Here is a 22,933-nt window from a genome sequence, read left to right on the forward strand (position 1 = left end):
CTCACTTGCGCCAAAAACTGCGACATGTACCTTGGTAGTACCTCATCACTCACTGCTTGCAATATTCACCAAGTTGACCTACCCAAGCCCGAAAAGTGCAATATTGAGGACCAATTCTCTCCCCCGTTATGTGTTATCGTATGTAGACTCAAGAGATAAAGATCGTGCGCTTCATCGTATGACTTCAAGAACCTCTCTGAGGAGCAATTGAAATCCCGCCAATTGCGAAAACCTTGAAACAGCACATACCCGAATACTTCGTACTTGAACCTCTTTTGCCACAGATATTCGCGCGTCTCAGACAGAGTCGCGGGGCAATAATGTTTCTCGCGATGAAACTTTCGATTGCTCTCCAGAAACCAAGACTTTTATCGACATCAGTCCACGATTTCCCAAGAAAATCCATTTCCCGTGTTCGGCGACCACCGTCTTATATGGGAACAAGACATCGGAAGTTTTGTTGGCTTTTGTTGCACGTCGATGTGGAAGTCCGACTTGGTGCATGTCCGAACCACTGCAGCAAAGTCGCAGGTGTTTTGCGCGAACGCCCCAGAAGCCGCGTAATGCTCAAAGCGGGAATATCTCTTTTCCGCACACTCTCCTGCCCCAGAAATTCAAAGTGGTAAAGATCGCGTTTGTCTCATTGTTGTGGCGGTGAGATGGGGTGCATCAGATTGTACCAACAGAACGGACCTCCGTGAGCCATCGTGGCACGCTTTTGAACCACATCGCCGTTGGATGCAAAATGGTCTCTCAAGGCTTGGACGGGAATGCCTGTCGAGATCTCTGCGGCTTGTTCCTCCTGCAACTTCGCGTGCATATGAAGGGATTCCTTGGCTCTCAGGACTGTTTATCTTATCTCCAGTAAGAAATTATGATGTTATTTCAAGATGGTTCAAGTGGCGTGCTGAAAGCAGTGGAACAAAGAGAACTTTAGTAATGATGCAAGGCTTTCTAAATCCATCAGGCTGGATGCCGAACCTGACTCTTTGGATATTCATAGAAACCGCATTAACATACGATTTCTATTCCAATCCCCCGCATCAGAGGTTTCTGAACCCAAATTGGCTTGCAAAGAGAATCAATTGTGGTACAATCTGCTGATGAAGAACTCAGTGTCGGCAGACACTGGGGCCTATGTCTTTCGTTGACAGCATCGAAGATGGAGAGTTCCCGAGCTGATCGAGACTATTAGTTGGTTCTTGTCGACGAACTATCTTAAATCCTTCCTTCGGTGCTTAGATAGCAACTCGAGAAAACTTGGCATGAGCAGGGCCAACACGAGGGAAGAGCCCGGATCCATGGATGTCGGGCTGTGCCAAGCTGAGGCGCTTTCCCAGCTTGCTGACATCTTCCCATCCAATGCAAGGCTGCCAGATCAACAGTGCAGCTTCTCACTTACATGCATGATACTGATACAGCATCCTTTGCACGACATGGAGACATGGTACATGATCTAGATGAAGATAAATCCTCAGCAGAAAATTAGCGGATCTTTTTCCTGCAATGCAAACATCCCGTCTTAGGTTTTTCAAAAGCCCGACCTCAAACCAATCGGTTCAAAGCCCAATATCATCGTACGAGAGATCAGATGGGATGTTTAGACCGACTAGACGGACGGGACGTGCGAATGACGAGTTGGACCCTGAAAAAGATTCAAGCGTGGCGGCAGCTGATTTTCAATGCGCCAACAAGAAGGAGCTGTGGCGCATAAGCTTCCCCACAGTCCAATAGCATACCGGCAGTGACATCTCTCCACACCAAGCTCTCGGGATGCCAGGGACTCTTCGCAAACTATCAGCATCTGGATGGTAGTCCGCTGGATCACGGCACAACTTTGACATTGTGCGAACCTCATGTCCGACTACAGCTACCCGTGGACATATTCTTGTAATCTTGGTAGTCGTCGATCGTGACGATTGTCGTTGAAGTTTGGTAATGAATCTGTCTTTTGTCTAGCCCTCTGCAACAAATGGCTCATGGCAGATACCATGAGTGAAACTTGCCATGAAGGATGATTTCCCAAGACAATGAAGTCTCGGGTGTCTAGCCCAAAGAGAGTAGCCATGTGGGTCCCAGATGGTTGGAGCGGACTAAGCGGTGAACCGTGCAAATTCTATCCCAACATCATCTTTGAGTAAATTCTCCTCCTCGAAAGCGGTGCCTTACTCAAGTCTCGTTTTCTCAAAGAGTTGCTGTTATACAATCATATGAATGTCCATACATGGCGATTGGTATGGAGAATGAATCGAGATGTACTGTGGCAATTATTCCCAATTCCTTGATTTATCCGTCCGAATACCAATTGCTGTAACCCCCAAATCAGATCCTTCTTGGAGGCTGAGTAGCCGCGTGACCATGTACTTCTATTGGTATCTTCGTATTTTCACCCCAACTGAGTTGGGTCTCCACTCACGCTTGGGATTCCGTGGCGCAAAAAGGCGCAGAATTCTCCTCCCTTCGCTTCGTTTACGGAGATCTCGTCCACTGATGACTGCTGACCGCTCAGCATTTCCTTTCCAGGTCACTTAAGACATGCGTCTATTCTATTGATTCACTTGGTGTCAAATGAGAGGACCAGATGCTCCAAGTGTGGATGGCCCAAAAGAAGGTTAATGCATCTAAGCTTATCAGGCGTAAGGCTGAGTGGGTATCGAAGCGTCGTATCTTATCCTCGGGCCTTTGGTAATCCCGTTCAGAACAAAAGGATTAGGCTTCCCGTGATGTATTTTCGTCCAGTGGCCGAGACAACGCACGAGATCTTTCCACCAAGCTACTCGCAAGTCGAGACCGTGCCAGCTCTGCGGCGTTGCCACTTTACAGCAAGCCACTTGCCATGCTGGCTTGCTAATGATTCGAATTAGAGTCCGATACCTGCACTTAATGTGTTTGCTCTCGGATGCTCTCTACCAAATCACGGACGAGCCTTTGCAAACCATGGACTGTGTGAGGTGGAGTGGGCCGAGGAATGTGGTTGACATTGAGTAGGAACATAAAGGCCAAGCCTCTCTCCCTTCTGGTGGAATATTCCCTCATGCCTTACACCGTCAGACATCATTAGTCTAAACATGCTCACCATTTTCATATTCATCTCTTTGTTCTCAAATGTGCTCAGTTCCATTGTTACATATGATTGGGAAGCCACGTGGGTATATGCTTCCCCAGATGACTTTGCTCGGCCGGTCATTGGCATAAATGGGAAATTTCCATGTCCCAACATTGATGTAAGTTTCTCTCAGCCTCGGAGACTAAGCCCCCCTTCAAGAATCTAAGCTCACGTGGCCAGGTCAATCTAGGGGATCGAATCATCATCAACTTCAGCAATAAACTTGTCAATGAAACTACTTCGCTCCACTTCCATGGATTATTTCAGACAGGCACGAGTGCTATGGACGGCCCGGTTGGCGTCAACCAATGCCCTGTCTATCCCGAGCAAACTCTCGTCTATGACTTTGTTGTATGTTACACGGCCTTCCTGGCATGCTCATTCTCACTGTTCATCTAGGTGGATCAAGTTGGCACCTTTTGGTATCACGCCCATAATGGTGGCTCATATATGGACGGCCTTCGAGGAGCAATTATCATACATGACCCGTCTCCTCCCTTCGAATTTGACGAAGATGTCACTATCACTCTGTCAGATTGGTAGGATACACACTCTCCCAATTAAATCTAACTTCTTCCTTTCTTTCCACACGGCCCATTAAGCCTATCTTCTCTTTTTTTTCGATCATGTAGCAGTGAAGTAAATTGACCCTAATACAGGTATCAAGATGAGATCCCGGGCCTAGTCAATTACTTCGAATCGCAGGCCAATGAAGACGATGGCGGTGCTGAGCCAATTCCAAATTCGGCGGTCATGCAAGACACTCAGAATGTTACATTTCCCGTCAAACCAGGAAAGACATATCTCATGCGTTTCATCAATATCGGCGGTTTTGTCGGGACATACGTTTCCATTGACGACCACACCATGAGCATCGTGGAGATCGATGGAATCTATGTCGAACCAAAAAAGGCCGATGAGCTGTATCTCTCAGTAGCTCAACGATATGCTGTCTTAGTGACTATGAAAAGCAGTACCGACAAGAACTACGCGATTTCTGTCACTTTGGACACGGCCATGTTCGACAGCATTCCTCCTTGGGCTAATCCAGATGTGTTTGGATGGCTTGTTTATGATTCCAAGAAACCTCTACCCACCCCAGTTCCCCTCAGAACGTACAATACTATCGATGACACAACGCTAGTTCCTGTGGATCACATGGGAGCTCTTACGAAAGTTGATCACCAAATCATCATGACCTTTAATTTCGAGGATGACATAGGGTATAATCGGTAAGTGCATCCACCTGCTTCCGTTTCGTCTGCTAATTCCTTTGATCAGAGCTATCATCAACAATATTACTTACATTGGACCAACGGTTCCGACGCTGTTCACTGTCATGTCTGCACCAGCCAAAGATGTCATGAACCCCATAATCTATGGGCAAGTCAACCCCTCTGTTTTGAAACACAATGATGTTATTGAAATCGTTCTCATAAACCAAGACACTGGTTCTCATCCGTGGCAGTAAGTTGTTTTACCGATATTGTTTATGGTCTTCTTTCTAACCAAGCTAGTCTTCACGGACATGCATTCCAAGTCATCGAACGCTCAGCTGTCGGTGTTGACTATGATCCGGACAACGTCATTGTACCCAAGATCCCCATGCGTCGAGACACACTCTCGGTCATGACAGGCGGCTATGCTGTCCTTCGCTTCAAAGCAGATAACCCAGATATGTTCCTCTCCCCTGCTTTAGCCACTCCATACTAATCAACCTGAACGCGTGTTTCTATTCCATTGCCATATCGAATGGCATGTCGAAGCTGGTCTCGTGGCTACTATTATCGAGGCGCCTGATGTGGTTGCAGCGACTCAAGGCATTCCACACGATCACTTCAAGTCTTGTGAGGAGCAAGGGATTCCTACTACTGGTAATGCGGCAGGAAATACGAAGAACTACACCGATATGACGGGATTAGTTACTCAGTTCGAGACTGATAATTGGGGGTAAGCTTCATCACTCACTGACGTGACGTGGTTTGCTGATGTATGTTTCAGGGCGTTGATCAACCCACCGAAGAAGTTGAGGAGATCCAGAGTCTTCTCGAAGTAGTTCAAGTCGTGATGGCCTTCTCTTGAGCTATGATAAAACTGGTTTCTTTTATATTCTAAAAGGTGGTTGAATGGAAGTTCGCTTCTTGAGATATAAGTTCGATTGGAGGCTTGGGGCGATGAAGCTGTTGCTCATCAGAATAATGTGCCCATGATGATGCAAAACTATGACTACAATGTAATGGTAATGTTATGTTTATATACCAGCACGGAATTCAAATATCAAGATCATGAAGTCTACTTTCTTGCATCCCATTGCTCATCTCCCTATTGCTCCATGGCCTCAGTCCAAACGCGCCAAATACTCTTTACCTCGCTTCGGTGCGAAAGGACAATGTTGTGATTCGGTCAGAAAATCACTTCCATTTGTCCTCTCCCACATACTATCAAATGTATCAAGGGTTCTGATGTTACAAGATTCTGATTCATTTTTTCTTCTACTTTTTTGATGATTTCTGGAAGGATTTACCAAAGAAAACGTAGTTGTCTTATTACCGTGAGGACAAACGTGGCTTGCGAAAAGAAATCCAAGTCCAGAATTGAAAAGTCAAGAGCGCTCGGAAAGTAACAGAAAAGCCGCAAAGCAGGGGCCAAATAAGACAGAAAATTGTGTAAGGTACGTCCACCACCTATCCACTGTCGGAAATGCCGATGATTCATGATCTTCATTTCTGTCAGAAATCCAACTTGCCAATGAGAAATAGAAAGACTTACAAGAAACAGCAGCATCTATGGCTACGTTCACCAATTCCCAACACCATCACGAAAGTTGTCCCAGCCCGGTGACTCCCAAACCTGCTCTCCCGTACAGTCATGCACCTCTAGCATATCATCACATGGAGCCTTGAATCCCCCATCTGGATGGTCATGGTAAATGCATTGATGCTTCAGCCACGGAGCTCTCTCGCTCATCTTTCTCTCCCGAGCTCGAAAGCTAGACAAGGCAATCTCTGCAGTAGCCGCTTCACAAACATAACCCTTGCGGACTGCAAGGCTTAATGTCTTTTCCGACAGAGCAAACTCCATCAGGTCCGCCATCAATCGCTGCATTCCCGAGCCACGAATGCCCGAGAAGGCTTTGTGCATTGGCCACAGAGGCAGTAAATCTTCTCTGTGAAGAAAGTCTCTGAAACGGTAATTCAGCAGATCTGCAATGGAGTTGCAGAATCTTGGCGACTGAATATATTCTCCCAGCAGGTAGCAGTCTACCAGTCTATCGATGACGATGTCCGACTCGTCGGAAGTAATTTCTGTTTTATCGGCTTGAGGGAATTCGTCTTGCGTAAGTTCGCCCCGAACCAATTCTAGCTCCTCGATCCATTGAAGATCTGCATTCTCGTCTAGCCTATTGTCACTCTCGATGAAGTGGGTGAAGATGGCCCAGGAAATGGAAGAAGTGTCTTCGAGGTGAAACACCCCGGTATTTACCTCGAGCCAGCCTTGGTTCAGGGTGGCTGAGAAGTACTTGGAGTTTTCCATGAGGCTCGCGGTATGCATAATGCTGATAGACTTATCTTCGTCGAGAACGACTGAGACGTACTCCGGCAGGCGTCTAGTACACAGAATGCAGACTGAGTTCTGATTATTCGTAGGTTGTTCTCGTTGAGGGAGTAGTTGAGAACAGCTGTCGCAAAGCTCGGACTCAGATACTGGGACAGGATCCGAATGTCCGGAAACTGCGACATGTGTTTCTCCATCCAGAGCAGTGGTGGAGTATCCTGCAGACTTGGCGAGTGCGGCGGCACGCTGCTGAACTACTTCGTGAGCTTTCTGGAGGTCAAACAGAACCCATCTTCTCTCTGGAAGTATGAGTCGGAGTAGATAAGTGGAGTTTCGAGAGGCGCAAAAGCTACACGATGGATTAGATGGAGCTGAATGGGAACGAGAGCAGTATTGTTTCGAAGGGGGGAATATGTACTTACGAGCATCTTCGTAAAGCAAAGTTTGACAACAAGAACGAAGAGTCGGAAGTGCCGCCAGTCTCTCCAGGAGAATCGATGTGAGCACTGATACGAGAACCTTGACGAGGCGTAGGGGACCGAGGACTTCGAGGAGAGCGCATGACTGTGGCTTTGAAGGATCTCTCTCAAGGTTACTTGCGAAGCGTTGAGTAAGAAGGACAAATAGTTGATGAGAACAAGAGTGCTGGAACAGCGACACTTCTATCCCTGGTGTGGCAGTCGAACGTTCGAATAAGTTTGCGCTCTTGGAATTCGCGTCGTGGAGTTGAAATGAGATGGGCCGCAATACCAAAAAAGTGCAGTACGAGGAATTAGTCGCTACTCAAGAAGGCGATTTAAGGCTTTTACTTGCTGTACAAGGTTCGGAAGAAGTTTGTGGAAGTGGGGCAAAGATGTGGAGGGAGATTCAGAAAGGAATGGTAGAGTTATCTATAAGTTCTCGCACTAGTCATGATCGTCGAACAGCGAGATCATTTAGGACCGAAGTTTAGATGAAAGTAGAGTTCAAGATGTTTACGCAGCGTACCTAGGTAGATCTAGGTTTTAGTTGGCAGGATACAAGCATACAGGTCGCAATAGTTGAGTTTGTGTTCAAGTGAGTTGGTTATATAGGGATAAGCCGGTCTATGCATAGTAGAGATATACTGGACTGCAATAGAGCTTTTTAGACAAGAAGTGGCCACTGTAAGTTCGCACTTCATGATCTTCGAGGGGTGTTGAAAGCAACCCACAATTAATGACCATGCTATTTTCTTCGTACTACAACACCACTCGTGCTCCTTGATCCATCCTAGCTCTACAGCAATAGCACTGATTCTTACATACTTTCTTGCGAGTCTGCTAAGTGACGGGTAAGGCCTATGATTGTATGGGTGCATAGAAAACCAGTGGGTCATATCATTGGCCCAGTCGTCAAGCCACACCTGCACATCTTCGGCTGTGAGACAAGCCCAATCAGGTATAGTGACACCACCCTTGACATATTCACTTACCACCTATCGAATTGCAACGTTTATGCCAGCTTAGCCTTATCCATATTAACCGTGAATTCTTTTCCTCACTTCTCCAACTCTAAGATTCCGTGAAGACATATCAAGAGATGTTGAAACTGAGACAACTTCTTATATTTGCAGCGGTCGCATTTACTGTTCTTCTCAGCTTTCCGATTGTTCAAGAGTACGCCCCTCGACTCGATCCCTTCCGCCAAAAGATCATAGACCTAGGATTGGATGGTAATGAGCGTACTCAAACGTGGTGGAAAGAAGCAGTCGTATACGAAATATACCCTGCAAGCTTCAAAGATTCGAATGACGACGGAATCGGAGATATCCCAGGAATTGTGTCTAAATTGGACTACTTGCGCGATTTAGGCGTCGATGTCATCCACATTTGCCCGCATTACCAAAGCCCTCAAGTTGATATGGGATATGATATTTCCAATTATGAAGAGATACATGAGCCATACGGAACGGTGGAAGACGTGCAGACTCTCATCGATGCTGCTCACGGTCTAGGGATGAAAATCATCTTTGATCTAGTTATCAATCATTCCTCAAATATGCACAAATGGTTCCAGGAGTCTCGCTCTTCCAAGAGCAGTCCCAAGAGGGATTGGTATTTCTGGCGGCCTCCAAAGATCGACGCAGACGGAAATCGGCACCCACCCAATAATTGGCGCAGCCATTTCACCGTGCCAGCATGGACTTGGGACGAGGTTACCCAAGAATATTACCTTCATATATATGCTCCAGAGATGCCAGATTTCAACTGGGAGAACAAACAAACGAGAGAAGCTATCTACAATACGTCGATAACCTTCTGGCTCAAGCGAGGCATTGACGGATTCCGCATTGACACTGTTAACAAGTATTCCAAAAATGTATCATTCCCCGACGCAGAGATCACTAATCCGAAAGAAGAAACACAACCGGCATGGAGACATTACAACCATGGTCCACGGATTCACGAGTTCCTAGGGGAAATGAAAGACATTTTCGACCAGTACAGCGCTTTGACAGTCGGGGAGCTGTCAAGTTTTCCACGCACGAAGGAAGGGGTGATGGAGTTTGTTTCGTCTCGCACAGGACCTTTGAACATGGTATTCAATTTCGACATCTCAGATCTAGGACAGAAACGAAAGCCAGGCCAAAAAGGTCCCGTACCATTCGACGTTCAGCCATTTAAACAGGAGATGTCGCGCTGGCAGACTTTTGCCAGCGATCCCGAGGGTTGGATAACTCTTTACCTCGAGAATCACGATGCACCACGTTCGTTGTCACGATTCGGTCGTGACTTTTCGTTGGAAGATCAGACCAGAGTTGGGAAGATGTTGGCGATGATTATGGCCACTATGACAGGAACCCTGTTCTTGTACCAAGGGCAAGAAATCGGCATGAGTAATCTACCGCGGTCATGGCCAATTGACGAGTATAAGGACATACGTTCTGTCAACATGTACAAGCGAGCTCAGCAAACCTGTGCTGGAAAGCCTGAATGCTTGGCCCGCGCGCGAGATGATTTGTGGAAGACGGCGAGAGATCATGCCAGGTTGCCAATGCAGTGGAATATGGGCCCAAATTCAGGATTCACATCAGAGGGTGTGACACCTTGGATGCGTGTGCATGATGATTGGGAGCAGCATAATGTGGAGCTGCAGCTTGGGAACTCCAGTAGCTTGCTGGAGTTTTGGAAGAGAATTTTGAAGTTGAGGAAGGAGTACAAAGAGCTTTTTATATATGGTGCTTACAAGCTGGTTGAATCCCAAGAAGAAGATTTGTTCATCTTCGTGAAGGAGGGGCCAGAGAGAAAGTCGCTCACAGTTGTTAACTTCTCGAATAGTCCCAAGAAGTGGGAGGGGCCGTCTGATATTCTAGGCGTGGGATCCAGGCTTCTGCTCGGGACTACTGGCGGCAAAGAAGGTGATGTTCTAAACGCTTGGGAAGGAAGAGTGTACCTCAAGAGTTCCTAATCCCAAGTAGTTCTCTGGGTCTTGGTCATCATGAATCAAGATATTGTCACACTTCACCTGGAAAGACTCGGAGATTGAACTTGAAGTCGGCAAGTATAAAATCAATTAACTCCAACGCCATGAACCAAAGAAATCAAAGCAAAGATCCCGCTCTTGCTCCCACGCTATGCCCCCAAAACAAAAGAAAACAAACTAAAATCAAATGACATAAAAGCTCCCACGCTATGCAACTGGCCTAAGCATTCCCTCAAGGTTGACCAAAATAACCTTTATTCGGCTGCAGGCCCTCCACATGCCAATGGTCTGATAGCCACGAGCGTTTCCGTTGTTCCCAACGCTTCTGCGACTGCCAAGAAGTATGCGTCAATGGCAGGCAACACATTCGCGCATCGGTTGCTATTGATCAAAGCAACATCATTCAAGTTTCCAGTCACAGATATATCCTGGAGATTGTTGACGACACTCATAAAAGTGCTGGGGTTGCCCGATGTGAGGACGGCATTGGCATTGATGACATTCTGGTTTGGCGTATCGGTGAAGTAGATGAAGTAGTTGTCGAGAATTTGTTTGTGGAGTACCTCGTTCTGCTCAGCCGCTAATGCCTGAGCACCGTTTGAGAGAAGGTTGGGAGGTTGGTTGGGGAAGGTTGAGACTGCGTAGTCGAGATAGCTGGAGACGAAGCCGGTGTCTTGCTGCCAATTGAGTGCGGCAGTCATGATATCTTCGTTGATCTGGCGTTTAGACATAGTGGTTGGAGCGGCAAGAGCCATGATAGGGAAGACCGCGAGGAGAATAGTCGAGTATTGCATTTTGGCGTTCGTGTTGAGGTGATCGTGAAAAATGAGAAAAGGTTGTAGTGAGTGTGGTAAAGAGATAATTCCAAAGTTGAAGGAAATGAAATAAGAGACTGAAGACTTGATAGATTGTATTTTGTATGCATCTCTTTCCATGCTTCCTCTGCTATATATATACCTGCAAAATCAAATTCTGCGTCGTCTAGCAGTGCGCGATGTTCGTCAAGCCTCAGGAAAGCTGTGGCGGTGAAGCTGAGAACACCACGCCACGAGATGCAAAGAAAGCTGAATGTTGTCATTGTGCACTTAACTTCGGAAGCTTCATCACGACCGAAATGCTATTGTACTTGGTCCACGAAGGTTGAAAGGTCGGCGCAGCCGACGACTTCGTTTGGCGCAGGGTGCTGACTGTTGTTCACCACTCCAATTGAAATGTCTCTGTCGCTCATCAGTGACATGCCAAACATAAGCTTAAATTGTTCCGGGCCAATGAGGTTGAGGCGCAGCAAGGCAGCCCGCTTGCTGGCATGGATAATTTCCGCTGTCAGCCTCCACACGTTGTACCACCGTATTTAGAATTTTATAGCTTCAGCTCCACCAAATACTTCAAAGAGTCAACTAAGCTATGAAGGAATGCACTCACAGCAAGAGAGGAGTGAACGGGTGTTCCTGCTCCGAGATTGAGAAGTCACTTCTTTTGATGATTATGCTTCTTGTTCTCGGGATTGTGGGTAAATTTAATGTCTGATGAGAGCTCGGTTCAAGCGTTTGTTCTTCTCGAAGGAAGTCCAGTATTGAAGACAAGACACTTTAAATCTAGGGAGCTTGACATGACGGCCTGATAGTCAAATGACGTCTCCCAATTAGATGATCATGAAATCACTCAAACGTAACACAGCCGTCTCACTTAAGGAATTAGCTCCTCAAACATTGATCTCTCAAAAGTTTTTCATATAGTACGAAACTTGTTCTGCACCTCTGCGTAAGAGAAAGACTAGCCATGTAAAATTGAAAGTTTTGATGATTAGGGTACCAATTTTGGAGGTAGGAATATGTCAAGAAGGTCAAGTCAGGTAGCACATTTATTAAGAAATAGCACGTTAAATTTCAAACAGCCTCTCATTCAAATATATCCAAAGTGATTGCATCATGTAGGTGCCCTAGACGCGCATTTACCCTCGATCCATTTAGCAAAATTTGCCGATGGAAGGTCAACCGCTCTCCAAAACATATCTGACCACCAAACAATAATAGGCGTGTACAAAACAAACGAAACGGCAAAGATCAGCACATTAGCCCAATAACCATCTTTGCCAAACATGCTCCCGGTTAAGTTCAGAAGCCATAGGCCAATCGTCCTGTTACCAAGACCATGTACAAGGTAAAGCGCAAAACTAATCTTGCCGAGATATTTGATTAATCTGGTATTGAACAGTGTCTGAATAAAAGGGAGATAGGGCATCGGAGCAACGATCATGATTGACGCGATAGCGAGCCAAAATCTGCGACGATACCCGCCGTACGGCCATACTCTTTCTAGGAAGCCATATCCGAGGCTTTCGAGGCCGTGGTCTCGAGGATATCCAGACAGCCACACCCCAGCAACCATGATTGTCATCAAAAGAGCTTTCGTAGACCGTCTCCGCACGATGGATTTCAGTGCAGTTGAATTTGAGACGAAGACATCCATTTCAGCGATCAGCATACCAGCCATGAAAAGAGCGACATCCCATCGTTTGTGCAAAAAAGCATGTGTAATGATCGCTGATTCGACGGCCATCCTGACACAGGTTCGGCTTCTTGCAAGCCCCAGCACAGCCAGGAAGACAACCATCGAGCCTCGATACTCGAGTGCGATGGACCACAGTTGAGGGTTGTAAAAGCCTTCCATATACTGATCCCACGTCCAAGGATTAGATTCTTGGTCAATGTAGCGGAAGAGGGCAGAAACTCCATGACGGAATGGCTTGTGATTGATCTTCTTTGGAACGGCGAGGACCCCAATAGAAGCGCAAACGAAAGCCAAAACACAAGAACCGAGTGCTGGTAGAAAAAGCCGCAGCGCGCGGCGGAACGTGAGTGACGTGAGAGACGAGTAAAGAGCTCCAAATTCGTGTCTACGCATCTTTTGGATGTATCGATGTGTGAGCACGTAGCCTGAAACAACAAAGAAAATTGAGACCATGGCAGCGCCGGAGTAGACGAAGCGGATGATTGGAAGTTGCCATATGGACGGGTGCTGGCTGACGCCATACCCGGTGTTCGTGCTCGGATAGAACATGTGAGTAAAGTGGAAGATGAACACTATGAATGATGCGAGACCTCTCACGCCGTCGAGGTATTCCGTTGAGGACTTTCTTGGCGCGTCGATATGGGTTTGCTTCTCACAACTATTGCTGCTCGCAGGTTCAGGTGCGGATCGCATGAAACTCGGTATGGAGAATAAAACTAGCTGGCAGAGAGGACTCAGAATCAACCTCTGTATGCGTCCCCATCTTGTTGAAGGTGGAAGCATCAAGCCGGCATTGCTGGAGCTCGTCGAAGTAGGTGAAGCAAGGAGCACTTCTTCGTCTTCGCATTGTGCTCTTGTGCTAAACCACATGGTGCTAATATGGCTGCGTAGCGAGACCGAGGGCCGAATCGATGTTTGCGGTGCCTATATGACAAAGTCAGAAGGAGTGACGCTGCGAAAGTTCATTATCATGTCCATCGCTGAATCGACCCCCTTTTGTCAATGCTAAGCGCTGTCTATACATGCAAGTAGATCTCTTTTCAGGACGAAGACCGAACGTTGCAAAGGTGCAGGTGTCGTTACGAGTAATAGTGCCAAGAAGATTGCCAAAAAGAAGGTTCGACTTGATAAGACATGATAGACCCTGTTCGACGGAGCAGCTGGTTTGAAAATCCAATCGGTTTAAGGAAGGTCGTTGTCTAGTACACCAACCTGAGGAAGAAACAGTGAAACACACTAATTCTTGAAGTGGCAAGTCAGCACGCGACACCACCGGTACTTGGAAGGCGGGGCATAATCATTGGCCCAATTCTGAAATTATAACCCCCACGACGCCCCGGTGCCCCCACTATTTAAGGACGCTTGAGACATTGCCGCAGGATCATCCTCAGAACATAATCCTTCGAACCACTCACTACTCTCGTTATCGCAAGTTGGCACGCGACACTGCTGATCTCTTTCAACATGCAATAGCCAATTGCTATCTCATGAACACATGTCCGGCGTCGCCGGTGCAGGCGATGTCCTACTACCTACCCAATAGGAAACAGAATCCGCGACCTGCTTCTTCTAGATATTCGACAATTACTTCATCCTGGCTTCATCAGATGTCAAACGGCTCAACTACTCCTTTTACAAATCCGTTCACAATCTGTATAATGTATTCATTTTCTATAACTCGTAGTGCAGACCGAGTTGTACTATCACTGATATTTCCACCTTCGTTAACATCATGCCTCTCACGTTGAAAATACCAGAATCGCCCATTGAGAGGCAGGTATTCCGAAGTCGTTCCTTTCGCAGAATCATCTTTACTATATGTGCATTGTCTACATTTCTGGCGGCCATTCACAGCATAATCGCAAGGGATGAGCTCCATCGAGAATATGCCCTTGAGTACCTCAACTTTCACAGCAATAGCAACTCATTTGGCTGGCTCCCACGCGCACAGCTGGTGGACAAAGCACAAGCGTTGTTTGACGCACCAGGGGAAAAGACCGATGATAAACCTCGTGCTGTCGGCGATTTAATGGACCAGCTACCGGAAGTCATCCGGATCCCATTTGAAGAAGCAGTGGACGATGTGGAGCTCGAAGGCTGGGAGGACGATTGGTTCTCTTCAGCCACGTACGACTATGAAAGAAAGTTGGCGGAGCCGAAACTTGATTTTGTCTACAACTGTGAGTACAATATAGAGAACTCGTGTATGGTAACTAATGATTATAGGGGTCAACGGCTCGGAAGACGAATTCAAGACTATCAGACATAAATATGAGCTGGTCTCCCCCCTCAACGACGCAGACGGCAAATGGATTTCTCAGCATAGTATCAACCGCTACAGAGATTGGGATGAATTGCGATATTCTTTCCGAAGCGTTGACAGATATGCCAGAAATATCACAAATAAGATCCAAATTCTTACCAATTCCGTTCGTGACAACATCAAGAGTGAGGGTGAGACAGAGAGCCTTCGACCACAGCAACCGACATGGCTGAAAGACGATGATGCCGTGCGACAGCATGTTGAGATTCTTTCGCAAGAAGACTTCTTTGATGGAACAGCAAGCGAATGTCTACCATCTTTTGACTCGCTTTCTATCGAAACTCAAATCTACAACACACCGTCCAATGTCGACCAGCTGGTTGCTCTATCAGACGACATGTCTCTGGGCGCTCCTCACTCCGCAGCTGATTTCTTTTCGCCTCTCTTCGGTCCAATGCTAGGCTTTAAATCAAATCATTACAACACCAAAAGTATCGTCAAATCCGATGTTCCAACCTTTGGCGAGAAGCCTCACTTGTAATGCATCTCCCTTCATCCTCAATCTTCACTTACTAACACCTTCGCCAGATATTACACATCATGGCTCCTCAACCATAGATTCGGCGAGCGGGAGCGCAAAGCTCAAGCACACTTCTCCCATTCAATTTCGCGCAGAGTGATGAGAGAGGCCATGGCATCATTTCCAAGTCCAGCTCTACGGGGGGCATGCGAGCGCTTTCGAGGAGAGAGCAAGTACCAAATATACCCTTGGTATACCGCATTTCATTATTCCATAGAGCGATTCCGGGAAGCTCTGTTGTGGTCCTTCGTGATGACTCGAAGCGACATCAACGGCGACGGCTATCTCGATTGGTCTGAGCGACAAGTGCTACTCGATGCTATCCGGCCTGGAAGGCAAGCAATGGCCAGAGAAGACGCTTCAACGCCCGCAAAACCAGCAGAAGGTCGAGATCGGATGTTTTATCAGCTACCTTCGATCCACAAGCAAGCCGGACTCCAACCGCCACTCTCGAACGTCAAAGTGCTCTGGACGTCTCTCGATGGACCGGAAACAATTCGCGATGTAAAATGTTACAATTTCCACATCGATAGCTGCTTTGCCGAAAGTTTCGACTCCCCCTTGTCCGATGCGTCGTATCTCAACCCAGACTTCAGCACTGCGAATATCTTTGCTCAGCTTTCGCGCCGAGAACCGAGATGTGGAGACTGTCTTATCAAGTTCATGCTCTCGACCGTACAGCGGGGTCTTGAGCCTTTACTACCGCCAAAGACGCTCCACCGGGAAAGGGAGACTGTCGTCAAGGCTTTACTGAAATATCAACATACTGTCATTGAGCCTGACGCTATGTTTGTGATGGTCAAAGATGCCGAACAAGCTGAGACGGAACTCCTTGATAGAACGATCAAGTTGAATAAGCATGTTGGTCAGTGGTGTTTTAATGATGATGTTATGACGGATGATGGTGACGCTGTTGCGAAAGTTAATCGTGTGGTTCAGACTATGTTCAAAACGTTGTTTCCTACGAAGAGTAGGTGGGAGAAGTGATTGTTTTCGATATGAGCAGTATATATTCAGATCCTAGACGTATGTCAATGATGCGTTAATTTGGGCTGTTCAGAAGGGGCCTACACTGAATGTTGTTATCCACAGCGAGGATGTTCAGGGAGCCTTGACGAGGACTAGAGAGCCCTACCGTACGTGTCGGATGAGGGGTCACTCCCGAAGTTTGTGGGCATGGAACTTCGAGACACCTCCTTGTGTGGGCGTCAATGTATAGCTCTAGAACATGTTCTTTCACTATCATCACATCCTCTCGTCTCAGGTAGCCTCAGGACCCAGTCCAAGATCAAGATCTGAACGGCGCGCTCACGCTGCATTCAAAGAAATCCAATTTTTGATTTCCTGATTACATAAAAATGACACGTCACGATTATTGTCTTCACATTGTCATTGTGCTATTCTTGAGTGCGCTTTGAGAAAGATGGTAAATAATTGGTAGATAATGACCGAACAGACGAGAAAGATTAATTGACCGGATAAGGATGTGACATGTTCTCAGCTTATTTACATTCCATGTTCTAATATGATAACATCTTGTCAAGCAAAGGGAAGTCAGGATGTTGTTGCAAATCGAGGAACGTTGTAGAAAGGGTAGGTACTCTTCCAGCTCGTCCCGTGCCTTATCACGCGAGGTGAAAGGGGGTGAGTCTGGTAAGCGAGGCATGCTTGGTACAGGAAACAACACAGCCTCTATCCACTTCCGAACGTGATCAAAGCATCGTAAAAGATGGGATATTCTAAGACTAGGCTTCTATCGTTTCACTTATTCAATACGTGGCACACGAAGCTTACTGCACGGAGCTGCAAATGAACTAGCCGCTTGGAAAGCACAAGAAGGTTTCGATTGCGGAACTAAGCGGCAATGTCACTCAATCAGCGTTCTGTATAACTAGTTAAATGACCTTTCCAGGTTATTGATCATTCTACTTCTTCCCTACCCAAGACTTGGCGATGGCCTCTAATACTCTGACACGAAATAGTCCCATCTCGAGCTCTACGCCGGGCGTTGAGAACGACAACCCGGGTATTCTATTTATCTATCTATCTGCAAGTAAAGTAGCGCCTACATACTCAAACGAATCTCTTTTTGAAGATCAGCTTGAAGCTGGAGGTTGAATTTTCCTTCCTTCCTGCTTGTAAATTCCATAGCCATGTGCTGCATCTCTCCTGTCTCAAGCGGGGAGTGAGAGTCGAGCTTTCGCCAGAAAGACCTGGCACGAGCGATGCGTTGGAAGGCTGGCGCTGTCCTGCACGTAGCATAGCTCAGATTGAACTGCCGGCGAACCATACCTAGCGGTGCGACATGCGGGAAAAGCCACGTCAACTGCCTAGCCTCCCCCTTATCACTTTTTTCTCCTGTCCCAATAGTAGAGATACGTGTACTGCAAAAAGTCCCTTTCACCGAGGTCTAAAGAAAGGTACCAAAGAATTCGCCGAGGTTTGTTTAAAAAAGAAATCTGAGCTCGAGTAAAATCACAGTTTGCATCTGCCGAGACAAAATCGAGGCTGTCTGCACATCCTGTATGTGATGTGATGTGATGCGGGGTGCATATCCTGTATGTAATGCGGGGCGCTAGTGGTCCCGTCAAACAGGGTTAATGCCCCGTTTTTGGATGGGAACCGTGAAGATTGTTCTAGGCGGTCCAACACATAGAAGTTACGCTTGAGCACCAGGCCTTGCAGGCTTCTACTACTATCTACACCCCTAAGCAGAGTGTAAGTGGAGACATTTTGCAGCTGTGTAGTGAGTGACATGAGGGGTGCGCCAGTAGGAATCTCGGAAGGTTCTTCGGTGGTGGTCATGCGTATTGTGTTATTGGCAGACACTCCATTTCTGCTAATCAGCCCTACAATTCCCTACCTACACTGTGGGCAGGGGGGGTGGCGGGAAAGTAACTAGTATACGAGACCTCGAGACGAGCATTTATGGAAACTTCATTTTGCCCTAAGCGACGAGTTCAAGAGGGTAACCTACCATCCCCACCAGCAGGAAAACAGAAGTAGCGCTTCCGGTGGGGATTGTACATATGCATGTTTCCCAGTCGCACATTGAAGATATACTTCCCCTGAATACATCGAGGTTCGAGCGACCGAGGTATTTGACTTGTCGTTCACGGACTATGAATTCTTGGATGAACGTGAACAATGGACTTTCACCGAAAGCCGATTCACATATCCCCTCCATACTGCATTCCCCGCAGTTATCACAACGGTTGGCATGGATTGAGCGAAAGGAGGAATTGGAGGGAGGTGCATTTTCTACCTCGGCCTCTTCATTTTAATGTCTCTATAAGTACAACAAACCATCCTCCATGATAATAACTCTGCTTTCTATACAGACAAAGATTCATCATACTGCCTCGTCTCATCATTTCGCTTCAAACGAGCTCCTAGCCTTCATCTACCCTTCACCTCCAAAATGAAGTTCCAATCTGTGGCCACCGCTGCCTTGATTTGCGTCGTCACTGCAAGTCCAGTTCCCGATAGGGCTGTCCTAGTTCCTCGCCTTAATACTGCTCGCCTCGATGCTGCCCGCGCTGGTGCTGCTCGCCTCGATACCCGCCAGGATGGAACGGATACATCCAATGACCTAGTAGATGGTATTTGTCGAGAAGTTACCTTCATCTTTGCTCGCGGATCACTTGAGGCAGGCAACATGGTATATCTCTCAATGTTATGACCTGGAGTTATGCTGAAATTGGCCATGATAGGGTTCGATTGTTGGTCCCCAAGTTTGCACCGACCTTCAATCTACCCTCAGTACGGACACAGTTGCTTGCCAGGGAGTAGGATCCCCATACAACGCCACCCTAGCAGACAACTTCCTGCCTCAGAACACTAGTCCGACTGACATTGGAGCGGCTACCAGTATGTTCGATCTAGCCAACACGCAGTGTCCAGATACTCTAATCGTAGCGGGGGGATACAGGTCAGTATTTCGTTCTAAATGAAGTCAGAAAAGCATGATTCTGACTTCGGTCAATCTGCAGCCAAGGATCTGCCGTTATGGATGGATCCATCCAAGCCCTCCCTGCTGCCCTAATGGCCAAGATCAAAGGCGTCGTTCTCTTTGGGTTCACCCGCAACGAGCAAGATGGCGGTCGTATCCCCAATTACCCCACAAACGAGACCAAAGTCTACTGTGCGGACGGTGATCTTGTCTGCAACGATACACTTATAATTACACCAGCTCACCTAACTTATGGAGTCGATGCCCCTGATGCTGCTGCATTCCTTGTCTCAGCATTAGGCTTGTAAAGTTCCGGGCTTATTTCAGTAAGAGAACATCATTTGAGTGCCTGCTTTTGGAAAAGGGTTTTTTTCCTTCATTTTATTAGGTTGAGTGTACGTTTGCGATGAGGCGGAGAGCTGGGAGTTGGAAATAGGCTAATTGAATTGGACAAGATGGGTTCGGAGTCGAAAATCAATCTAACTTGCAACGTTCATTTCATGAGTTTAACAGAAAATCCACCCTTAGCAATTGATATTTAAAAGTGTTCATAGGCTTATACTACTTACATAAGCCTTCATTCTTCCTTGATTCTGAGAATAGTTATGCTTCATGATGAGTGTTCTGATAGGATAATTTTGTTCCAAGAAACCTCACAATTCATTTGAAAATCAGGGGAAATCCGGCCTTTAATCATTCTATCGTTTGCCACAAGTATTACATTCTCGTGTTGGTAATCTCCTTTGTTCGAGCTTCGAGGTATTTGCTTAAGCTTCTCGCTGGGCCCGACGCGTAACCGACGGCATTACAATGACAATGAAAGGGCGCAAGGGCAGGCACCTTTCTATTGGAAAAGCTAGGGCTACGTCATGTTGTGAGGAACATCTGCATTCCCTCCTCCACCCAAGACTGGAAAATCCGAAATGTAACTGGGTTGAATCCAGCAAGGTCGAATGTTCCAGTCCAATTTTCAACCCAGGGACTTGTGGGTAGAAGCGCAAGCTTAAAGTACCCCGAGTGGAGTTCGGCGGCCATGCGACGCATCTGAAATACCTCTCCTTCGACATTGATTTTGAGTATATTCGTGAGCTTTTGGGAGGCCTCGTCGCATGATTCGATTGTCGGTTCGGCATTTTCATTGCTAGCGATGTCAGTCAGCAATTGTTTTCTAATCAGTTGAAGCGTTGTGTTCAAAGAGAAAGTTCAAAAGGATGAGAGCCTATGTGATAGGTGGATGACAACAACTTACTTTTTGATAATAATACCAGTCAGTCCTGAGCAGCAGATATCGATTGCTTTGCTGTTCGGTTTCATGGAGGAGGTGTTGTCGATTGCGCCTCCGGTAGTATTGGGAGGAGGAGAAGAGGGCCGGCCAATCTCTGAGACGGGTCTCGACTCTATTGGAGTCGATAGTTGAGAAGATGGATTTGTGTTCAAGGAGTCCCCTGGCGACAAGATGTTCAAAGCATCAGAAAGAGGATCTGTAGCTCTGCAAGGAGTTGCTGGAGGAGAGCTATGTAATGAGGGAGATATGTCGGATCTTTGGATTGAGGAACTCATATCGAAGATACACTACGCTCGTGAGAGGGTGGAATTTGCGCTTTGTCCTGAAGTTCTCGAAGATTTCTTTTGCTGGCCGAAGGTCGAATGGTCGATCGTTCTGAACCACTTGTCAAGATACAAGGTGACAAATTTTGGAGGAAGGAGCTGTAGGCATATTGTGTTATTTGGTAAGTCACAATTTGATGGATTAACTCGAATAAATGTAGGAAACACGCTTGCGAACGAAGCAGGTGTTCACTAGCTGAATCCTTGTGTAGCTTCAGGTATCATCCGATCTATATTCTTGGCGCTACTGTTGTCGTGATAGTACAAGAACTGTCTATACAGTACACGAATAATATAGATTAAACTATTGGTGTACAGAACTGGCCTGGATAATCACGAAAAGGGCTCATTTGTGCAATGCTTCTACTTCAAATAGCATCCAATGAATCGAGGAGGACGAACTGCTTTCTATTCTGCAATAAACATAAAGATACTTGTTACCACAAGACTGCCTTCTTTGACCTGTCTTTAGATTACCTGAAGCCACAACCCTCAAATGCTGCTAGGTGATCGTTCATCTTTACACGTCCTTCTATCTGTGCTGACTGAGTACAATTAGTTATTAATACTTAAAGTAAATTGTAACAGCTTCGTACCAGAGCTATAATCATTCAACATCCTCATCCATATCGTAGGTAATGGTTCCCACATCTGCAGGTTCATCGTCTGTGTTCTCAAAGTATATAGACGCTACTGCACCAGCATAATGTCCAGCCGCCGAATCAATGGCACTCACGGCCGATATAATCGATCCCCACAGCGCCACGTCGTCATCAGCAAAGCTGCCGGCCTCGGTAACAGCTGTGACGTAAGCAAGAAACCCGTCTGCAGTGGTTGTCACTTCTGCTGTGTCGGTCGTCGAGGATACCGAGATCTGATTGTACAGCCCTGCAAAAGCGGTTGACATTATACCGTCGCCCGTCGAACCGAAAGTGCCTCCTACGGTGGTTGAAACGGTAACAGTGTACACTAGTTCTCCATAGCCAAACATGGTCTGCTGACAAGAGGCTAGTCTCGAACACAGGATAGCTGCTAGCGCAGCTGTTTTGAAGAACATCTTCGCGAAAGAGGAATTCGTAAACTGTGTTTCGAGGCTCGCTAAGTTCTGATTCTGGAAGACGTCGTCAAAAAGGACAATAGCTAGTGCTTAGTTGCCACGAAAAGACACGAGAATGCAGAGCTCTTGCTCAGCTTAGAGTAGATTGCCTTTATGTCTGGACAAAACTGAGCTACTTATATATTCATTTGTCCGGACCCACATTGTAATGCAACTTAGGGAGAATGTAAGCTTTGGCTTGACGAAGTAACATCGTCTTTGTAGGATCGCTTCCTCTACCAAACATTGAGCCCGGATTGGCTCTCTCGTCTAATTCTTCGACTGCCGTTATGAATCTGCTGGTGGATTGGTCCCCCTATAATGAGCCTTTCTGAATCGGTTGCTAAGCACGTCATGCAAGAACTGAGGTTGCCGCTGCCGAATTCCCATGACTACCTGTGCCGCGGAGAGTGTGCCGATCATGTCTGATTTTCGACTTCAAAGGATTCGGCCGCGCGGCATAAACTTCAATCAGCTAACTACGAACTGGAACGACCATAGCATCTTGGTCAGTCGTATTGGCATTTGACACCACATGGCAGCTCTCTCCACGGTTTGCTAATAGGGCATGCGACTAGCACAACATCATTACCCCTATAATCTCAGACGACAGTTTGGACTACCAAAGTTCATTTCCGTCTTCAGACCTGAGCAGTCGCTGCTCTAACCTGAGCTGAGCCCTGAGCACGCTAATGGGTCAGCTAGATTTTGCTCAGGAGGATCCTCTTCTGGCCACCTCGCGAATCGGCTACAGTTTCCATGTTATTTATATTTAGGATTATACAGAACCCGTTGCCCATAACATAACCACATCTCTG

General features: G+C 46.8%; 9 protein-coding genes across 9 annotated transcripts; 4 read left to right on the forward strand and 5 right to left on the reverse strand.

Annotated features, from left to right (window-relative positions):
* Positions 1-2,800: 2,800 nt before the first annotated feature.
* On the forward strand, positions 2,801-5,186 carry LY89DRAFT_23441 (putative ferrooxidoreductase Fet3). The gene is made up of 7 exons (XM_018206051.1): positions 2,801-3,224; positions 3,287-3,457; positions 3,506-3,645; positions 3,766-4,338; positions 4,388-4,573; positions 4,624-4,781; positions 4,831-5,186. Exons 1-7 carry the CDS (start codon positions 3,069-3,071, stop codon positions 5,058-5,060), a joined length of 1,614 nt encoding a protein of 537 aa, XP_018078836.1. The 5' UTR covers positions 2,801-3,068; the 3' UTR covers positions 5,061-5,186.
* Positions 5,187-5,902: 716 nt separating this feature from the next.
* Positions 5,903-7,310, reverse strand: LY89DRAFT_745371 (uncharacterized protein; the record flags this gene model as incomplete). The annotated part of the gene is made up of 2 exons (XM_018221062.1): positions 7,084-7,310; positions 5,903-7,010 (listed from the first exon to the last, which is right to left on the reverse strand). Exons 1-2 carry the CDS (start codon positions 7,221-7,223, stop codon positions 5,903-5,905), a joined length of 1,248 nt encoding a protein of 415 aa, XP_018078837.1. The 5' UTR covers positions 7,224-7,310.
* Positions 7,311-7,397: 87 nt separating this feature from the next.
* Positions 7,398-10,503, forward strand: LY89DRAFT_703527 (glycoside hydrolase; the record flags this gene model as incomplete). Its single annotated transcript, XM_018217326.1, has 2 exons — positions 7,398-7,418; positions 8,363-10,503. 2 exons carry the CDS (start codon positions 7,398-7,400, stop codon positions 10,088-10,090), a joined length of 1,749 nt encoding a protein of 582 aa, XP_018078838.1. The 3' UTR covers positions 10,091-10,503.
* Positions 10,454-10,981, reverse strand: LY89DRAFT_713327 (uncharacterized protein; the record flags this gene model as incomplete). The annotated part of the gene is made up of 2 exons (XM_018218044.1): positions 10,525-10,981; positions 10,454-10,486 (listed from the first exon to the last, which is right to left on the reverse strand). The coding sequence occupies exons 1-2, from the start codon at positions 10,897-10,899 to the stop codon at positions 10,454-10,456; spliced, it is 408 nt and encodes a 135-aa protein (XP_018078839.1). The 5' UTR covers positions 10,900-10,981.
* A 1,050-nt stretch (positions 10,982-12,031) lies between these two features.
* Positions 12,032-13,309, reverse strand: LY89DRAFT_573259 (uncharacterized protein; the record flags this gene model as incomplete). Its single annotated transcript, XM_018208682.1, has 1 exon — positions 12,032-13,309. The coding sequence occupies one exon, from the start codon at positions 13,307-13,309 to the stop codon at positions 12,032-12,034; it is 1,278 nt and encodes a 425-aa protein (XP_018078840.1).
* Positions 13,310-14,645: 1,336 nt separating this feature from the next.
* LY89DRAFT_571875 (uncharacterized protein) lies at positions 14,646-16,446 on the forward strand (the record flags this gene model as incomplete). The annotated part of the gene is made up of 3 exons (XM_018208614.1): positions 14,646-14,796; positions 14,843-15,416; positions 15,468-16,446. 3 exons carry the CDS (start codon positions 14,646-14,648, stop codon positions 16,444-16,446), a joined length of 1,704 nt encoding a protein of 567 aa, XP_018078841.1.
* A 2,434-nt stretch (positions 16,447-18,880) lies between these two features.
* Positions 18,881-19,719, forward strand: LY89DRAFT_572142 (putative cutinase 3; the record flags this gene model as incomplete). Its single annotated transcript, XM_018208627.1, has 3 exons — positions 18,881-19,120; positions 19,173-19,390; positions 19,452-19,719. 3 exons carry the CDS (start codon positions 18,881-18,883, stop codon positions 19,717-19,719), a joined length of 726 nt encoding a protein of 241 aa, XP_018078842.1.
* Positions 19,720-20,278: 559 nt separating this feature from the next.
* Positions 20,279-20,971, reverse strand: LY89DRAFT_727513 (uncharacterized protein; the record flags this gene model as incomplete). The annotated part of the gene is made up of 2 exons (XM_018219160.1): positions 20,279-20,552; positions 20,661-20,971. 2 exons carry the CDS (start codon positions 20,969-20,971, stop codon positions 20,279-20,281), a joined length of 585 nt encoding a protein of 194 aa, XP_018078843.1.
* Positions 20,972-21,626: 655 nt separating this feature from the next.
* LY89DRAFT_663219 (uncharacterized protein) lies at positions 21,627-22,076 on the reverse strand (the record flags this gene model as incomplete). Its single annotated transcript, XM_018212691.1, has 1 exon — positions 21,627-22,076. The coding sequence occupies one exon, from the start codon at positions 22,074-22,076 to the stop codon at positions 21,627-21,629; it is 450 nt and encodes a 149-aa protein (XP_018078844.1).
* Positions 22,077-22,933: the final 857 nt, after the last annotated feature.

Source organism: Mollisia scopiformis (assembly GCF_001500285.1).
Source record: "Mollisia scopiformis unplaced genomic scaffold LY89scaffold_1, whole genome shotgun sequence".
Taxonomy (NCBI): domain Eukaryota; kingdom Fungi; phylum Ascomycota; class Leotiomycetes; order Helotiales; family Mollisiaceae; genus Mollisia; species Mollisia scopiformis.